The sequence below is a fragment of the Rhinolophus ferrumequinum genome, chromosome 8 (assembly GCF_004115265.2).
Source record: "Rhinolophus ferrumequinum isolate MPI-CBG mRhiFer1 chromosome 8, mRhiFer1_v1.p, whole genome shotgun sequence".
NCBI lineage: Eukaryota > Metazoa > Chordata > Mammalia > Chiroptera > Rhinolophidae > Rhinolophus > Rhinolophus ferrumequinum.
Genome location: NC_046291.1, coordinates 42676672 through 42683829, shown reverse-complemented (window position 1 = coordinate 42683829; position 7158 = coordinate 42676672). Strand labels below are relative to the sequence as shown.

At 39.1% G+C, this 7158-nt stretch overlaps 1 protein-coding gene across 1 annotated transcript in view; it reads left to right on the top strand.

The window, feature by feature from the left end:
* The first annotated feature begins 453 nt into the window (after positions 1–453).
* Positions 454–7158, top strand: part of ZNF804A (zinc finger protein 804A) — a 264615-nt gene continuing 257910 nt past the window's right edge. The window contains exon 1 of the mRNA XM_033112863.1: positions 454–1160. Within this exon, the coding sequence (XP_032968754.1) occupies positions 1050–1160 (111 nt within the window). The 5' untranslated portion in view covers positions 454–1049. The remainder of the gene's footprint in view (positions 1161–7158) is intronic.

Below are 7158 nucleotides of genomic sequence, written 5' to 3'. Positions count from 1 at the left end.
TCTTTCTCTAAGATTCTGAGCAGGACCCAGCCTCCAAACTAAAAAATATATTGCAAATAAATAAAACAAAATAAGCCAAACCCAATGGGTAACTATCTCGAGAGAGCAGCAGCTCTGGCACTTGCCAGGATACGCTGCGGTTGGAAACGGTTGGCTTTGGGTATTGCATTATTAATTTATTTATTCCCCCCTCACCCCCTCCCCCAACCCCGATTGCCAAGCAAGAAATCTCTGCCTCTTCATTTTCCCCTCCGCCCCCACCTTATAGGAGTCTCCCACTTCTCGGCGGCCGGCCGTTCCGCCTCCCGCCAGCGGTGGCCTCGCATCCCTGGCCCTCTGCGGCCGCGGCGCTGCGCTGCGCTGCGCGGGGGGCGCCCCGCTCGGTGCGCGCTCCCATTCGCGCCCCGACCCGCGCGGCCGGGTCCCGGCGGCGGCGGCGGCGGCGGCGGCGGCGGCGGCGGCGGCGGCGGGGGGGGAGGGGGAGGACGGGGGGAGGCAGCGGGTGACAGATGTACTCCTCTGACAGCTCTCAGTATCAGCCCAGTGGCTCCCTGCCATTGGCTCAGTGCAATGGACCGGCAACGCCGCTCACTATAATAACACTCATGCCTGCCAGCAGCAGCAACTCCGAGTGCGGGCACCGAACGCGGGGGATGCTGCCGCCACCGCCGTCACCGCCGCCGCTGCTGCTGCCGCTCGGGCGGCTCCCGCTGCCCGGCTCCGCTCGGCCGCCGCTTGGGCACTGACTCCCGCTCCGCTCCGTCCTGCCTGCCCGCCTGCCGGGCCGGCCCCCATCCCGCAGAGCCCCGAGGCGAATTCGGAGAGAAACAGGCACTGAGGGAAAGCGCGGCGAGCATGCGGAGGCGGGGGAGCCCAGGCGCGCGCGGCACAGGGGTGTAGTGAGCCGGTGTCTGGAGGACGCGCGAGCCAGGCGGCGTTCGCCTGCCCTCCGGGTCCCTAGCCCACCTCCCCCGGCTCCCGCGCGCTGCGCCTGCAGGCGCGGGGTGCATGGACGCGGCGGCTGGGCTGGTGGAGGCGGCGGCTGCCCCATGGAGTGTTACTACATTGTCATCAGCTCCACGCATCTCAGCAACGGACACTTTCGCAACATCAAGGGAGTTTTCCGGGGCCCTCTCAGCAAGAACGGGAACAAAACTCTGGTAATCACTTCTCTCTCTCTCTCTTTTCTCTCTTTTCTCTGTCTGTCTCCTCTCTAAAAGGGCATTTGGAGGATTGAGGTTGCTATGAGATTTTGGAGGTGTCGCGATTCAATTTGGTTTATAATGTATTCATTTAATTATCTTGTGAGCGTAGGGTGAGAATTAGGTGTAGAAAAAGGCAGGAATCTTAGGGAAGCTGTACTCCCTGGCTGTGGTCGACACTTCAGTAACGCTCCGGGCTCCACCTTACTACACAATGCTGAAGATCACCACACTTTCTCCGTATTTGAAGCAAATTGTGTCAGTAGGACCTCTTTTTTTAAGGAAGAAAAAGAAAAGCATTAACCCCAAGTGACCCCATAACATTTTTTCAGTTTAGGAAGCTGAAGGTGAATGAGGATGTGAGTGCCTCTGATGCAGGCAGGGAACCATGTGGCTGGTGGTGTGAAACAAGTGGCAGGATTGAGTGATGGTCTTGGAAGGAGTGTGTATTCTGTCTGTTCCCAGAAGGACTGGAAGCAAACTTGTCTGGTGAGAAGTTGTCAGTACTAAGCTTAATAGAGTGACTCCAGAACCCCATGTCGACCCCGTGTCGTTCACTCAAAAGAAATTGGAAATAAGTGAGGGGCGATCATTGTGTTACATTCAGAGGCACTAGGAAACATGCTAGACAAACAGAACCCGTGCAGTCGCTGGGAGGTTCTCTCTGGACCACAGAGCTTCATCTTTCAGCATCTTAGTAGAAAGAGCACTCCTGATTGGTGGGAGAAGATGTGTGGAGCATTGAGATAGTGCTGTATGATAGCTCTTACTTTTTCTTCCAAATCCCCTCTTACCTACAAAACCTCTCTGCAGAACTGACTCCCATGTATTGGTATCTCCTAAGAGGTATACACTTCAGTAAAGAAAAAAAAAAAAGAAATAGAGAAAGGCTCATTAGGCTAAATGCTGCAAGGAGAGTAAAGCCAGAATAAGGTGGTAATATGCAAATGTATTTATCACTAAATTCTGGATCTATTAGCAAGCATCACCCCTTCTTACCGCTTTTTTTTTTTTTTCACAAAGTGGTTACCTGTCCTGAATGAGGAGAAGTTTAAGGACAGACTCAATTAATCCAAATGTAAATACAATATTCTTAATCTGCTTTTCTTTATATATCTTAAAATATGATTCCACATACTTTTAAAAAATGTGCTGTGATGTTTTCCAAGAATAAAGTTTTCATCAGAAGTTTTAAGTGAATTCTGACATTGATATGCTGCATTTGATTGTTTTTTCCCCCATGAATCTATTAGACCCCTCCTCTCAGCTCATTTAAGGCTCAAAGAAGCAGAGTTAGTTTGTTGCTTTTATTATTGTTCTGGGTAAGATTGTTGTCGTCGTCGTCGTTGTTGTTGTTGAACAAAAGAAAGTGAAGATAGTCTTCTGTGGTCCTCCTTAATGGAGTACTGTACCTCAGTACTCCAGTACTCCAGTACTTGGCCTACAGAGCAGTAGGCCAAGGCTAAGGGAATTATTGAGATTATTCTAGCTCGATTTATAAGACTCAACCCTTAAGAAGGTAAATATTATTTTTTTGGGGGGTGGGACCTTCATTTTGAAGAAGTATACTCTGGTTTGTTTATTAATCAGGTTTTACTATGGGAAAAGGCAAACTTATTGAACAATATCTCATCTCCGTAGTTATAATAATGGCGTAGGTGATAAAACCACACAATAGAGTTCATATTTAACAAGTTGAGGTTGCCAGACTTGTTTTAGTAATCTTGATACTTAAGTCAACCTTGGCTTTCTAACCGTGGTTGAACTTGCTTATGCTGATTTGTTTCTTATGTGTTTGAAATTGATTAGTTCTTTATCATTCATATTAACAAAGACTAGGTTAAAGCCTAGATTTGCCAGTGTAACTTTGGGATTAAAACGGGTGTTACAAAGCAACTGCCTTTATGAGATGAATAAATGTAAATATACACAAATGTCAGAAGGCACAAACTGAGATAAAAAGGTTTAGAAATAGATCCTATCAGATTTCTCTTAGTTATAGTAAAAGGGCTTACCAGGGCTTAATAGTTAATCCTTTCAAGTTAAATTCATAAACTGCCCAAGTTTGTATTTGCTATGTAATAGATTTACAGTGACAGAAATAATGTAGGTTTTCATATATGGTCCAACTATATTTGAAACTATTACTTTAACAAGGTGATATATGTCATATATTTGTTTCCTTTTGATGATTTTCTTATTTAACAGAATGAGACTTGTGCCTGTTCTTTAAGTATAACAGAAGAGATTCCAAATATATTCATAAATTTTTTTTACTAAAGAACATTTATTCTTTACAGACATTTATAGTTATCTAAAAATGTATTCTCTATAGCACATAGGATGCCATGAGGACTTACTATAAGCTAAAAGTTACCACTATAAGCTAAAAACAGAAAACTGAACCTGAAACTTCTCAGAATTAGCAACCTTAATAAAAAACACAAAATTATCTTTAAAATGTATATTTGCTACATTTTGAATATTTTTGAGTAAGAATTTATGGTTTATCATGTTTTTATCCCAGTTTCATAGAATAATAATTATGAGATCTTTTCTACCTTCTTGTCTGATTTTGACACATTCTTGCTCTTTGAAATATGTATTAAATTAAAAGGATTTTAATATCTGCAGTATTTTTTTTTTTTCAGGAAAGCACAACTTAAAACACAAAACCATTCAGGGAAAAAGCATTTTGATTTTTCCAAAGAAGTTCCAATTATTTTCAATCACTGGATAACTAATGGATATCTTAAACATTTTAAAAGTTCAGAATTAAAAAAAATGATTTTATAATCTTTAAAAAAATCATTGAACTGATGTAAGATAACCTATAGTTGTGAACACAGTGATATTTCATGAATTAGAAGTTATTTGAGAATAAAATTACTTATAGAATAAAACACTGGTTACAATGACATTGATTAATTGCTTTAAGCCTAAATCCAGAATGTAATCCTGCCACTCATGTTACGGAGATATTCAAAATGTGCAGTCCTTTCCATAGGTCCTATTAGACCACTCACACATAAAATTTTTAAAAAGTACTTCAAGTTTACTCCTGTTGTTAATCTTGACCCTATTCCTGAGCTTTTAAATATATTTCTTTTGACAATTTTAACTGGAAATAAACAAATTTTCGTTTTGAAATGTCTTACAAGCAAAGAGAAAGGTTCCTCTGCTTGTCATGTTTTCTGTTATAAATAGCGTCATATCTGTGATGTAGCTTTAATTCCATGGAATAAGAAATAAGCTATTATTTTATTAGTGTTCCTAAATATTTTGAATAAGTTATATGGTTTAATGGCGATGAATTGTTTACCTTTTATGTATACACATTCTTTTTCCTTAGATTTTCCCAAACTACCATTGTGCCTATAATTGTTTTTTGGATAAAGACATTTTGTTATATTTTTGTTTTGCAATTGGTCCACAAAATTAATTCGGCTTAATTTTATATTTTAAAACTTTTAAATATATATTTAATACAATTTTTAATATGTATTTAATCACTTTTAGTGTAGAATTTAGGGTTTTCCTTTGGAACTTTGGAAATCATTACTAATTTGTTCATTACATTCATTAGTTGATCAATATTTTTGTATCTCATAAGAGCATTATATCTGTTTTACTGACTATGGAATTCAAAAAGAATGAGTGATAGTTTTAAGTTTATACAGTGAGTCGATATTATAATGCAGATTTCCTGACTCCAGACTTACTTCCTTTATAATTTATATGGAATCTGTAGGAATTTCTATGATAATATTCATATTGATAAAGAGATGGTATTGATGTCATCCATTGTTTAAAGACACTCTACTTGTCCACTTGCTTCCAGGTATTTAGAAATAGTGCCATATTCACAGAATAATTTGAGTTCAAATTTATTTTATTTCTCATTCTTCAATATGCAAATATCAATAATTTCTCTCTGGCCTAAGCTCTGTTTCTATAGGCTGTCCTCCATTTCTAATATACTAAGTACCAGGTTTGGCAAGAAAAGAAGAATTAACTCATTAGTGGGTTCTCAACATATTTGAGCTCATTCAGATTTATTGAGACGCCTTGATTGGAAAGCACTATTCTAGGTTCCACAGGCTCTGTGCTAAGGATTATGCACTAAATAGTGTGGGTTAAGATGTATTCAGGGATGCTCCTGTTCATTTTGAGTGTGTTGAAAAAGTATTCACATATTTTGACATGTTTGCAGGTTTCTTGTCACTCAGAACATTTTCATATGTACTCATTTTGAAAAGTTTGAAAAAATTCTGAGTTTTTCCTTTATATATACAGGAACTCACTAAAATTAGGAAGGTCTTTGAAATATACTATATGTCCTTTTGTTCTAATTATTATTATCTAATATGATATTATCATTCATGTCATTCCCTTACACATTTCTGTATCTCCTAGGGAATGTAATTTGGGAGATTTCTCCTCTCATTGAAGCCCATTTATGAGGCACATTTAAGATTTTGCATAAGACTAATGAGACCAGTTGCTGAATTAATGCTGATAAAAATTGTCATTGTTAGATTAATATCCTCAAGAAAGGTCAGGGGTGAGGGTGGATTAGAGTGATGTCTTAACACATTCTCAAACTTTCCCACTTTATAAACTTGTTCACATAATCAGTCGGTGTCTATCCTTTCAAGTTTCTTTTAAACTATTATACATTCAGTATTAAAAATCATCTCATGTCTCACTTTTGTGAACTTAAGGTGTCATATATTCTTTGCTATACTGTTTTTTATTGTCACAAAACTTCACAGTATGTGCATTTTCAGAACGCATTATTCAAGTAAGGAAAATAATAATTAAGTTATTGGTGTGATGATCTACTTAAAAAATGTAAGCAGTATTTTAAGGCAAATGTTGTTAAGTGATACCCATGGTTCCAACATACCTTGTTAGTTCATCAAATATTAATTAAGGTATTTTTGATAGCTGAAATTCAAATAGTGACTAATGTCTTCACACCTCAGTTATTGATGACTATAACTACATTTTTATTGAAAATACGGACAGATCAGCAAGAGCCTTGGGGACCACCTAATCCAAAGGTTTCTCGTGGTTGTATTCATGGTCAAATTCAGGCTGCTGAGGTATTTTGTTTAGTATGTACCATGTGTCAAAAGTTCAGAAATAACAGAAGTAAAACCAATGAATTACTCAAGTACAGTAAGACCTCAATTAATGTTGTCCAGAGGTTCTTGGAAACTGGGACTTAAAGTAAAATGACGTATAATGAAACCTATTTTACCACAGGTGAATTGATATAAACAGGAGCGAAGTTCCTATAGCGTATTTCTAGTCACAAAAATATCACCAAACTTCTAAATAAGGACTCAGAACACTTCTAATATTAAACATTGGAATAAATGTGAGCTATACATGCATTTAAGAAAAATGAATAAAAGCAAGTAAGATCATTATTTTTCAGCTTGCTTCTTCCAGTTCAGGTTCCTGGGTTGCCATAGCCTATCCTGTCAGCTCAGGGCACAAGGCAGGAACCCACTCTGGACAGGCTAGCCTTCCATAGCAGGGCGTACTCACACACACCCCCACACTCACTCAGACTGGGATTATTTACACATGCCAGTTAAATTAACGTGCACATATTTGGGATATGGGAAGAAACCAGAGAACCTGAAGAAAATCCATTCGGGCATGGGGAGAATGTGCAAACTCCGCACAGACAGTGGCCCTGGTGGGGAATTTATTTATTTATTATTCTCATCAGTGTCATAATGAAATGACATTGAATGAAAGGATGTTATTCAAGGATCTGCTATAGTAATTAATAAAAGGTTATTGTGCACACATCAAAAAGACAGTTTGCAAACTGGGAGTACTCAAGCCAAAACATCGAATGAAGCTCAGGGGTATATTGTTATAAAGCACCTTATATAATGAGAAAGCAGTGCCTTTATCCTTCACAGAGATTAGTTAT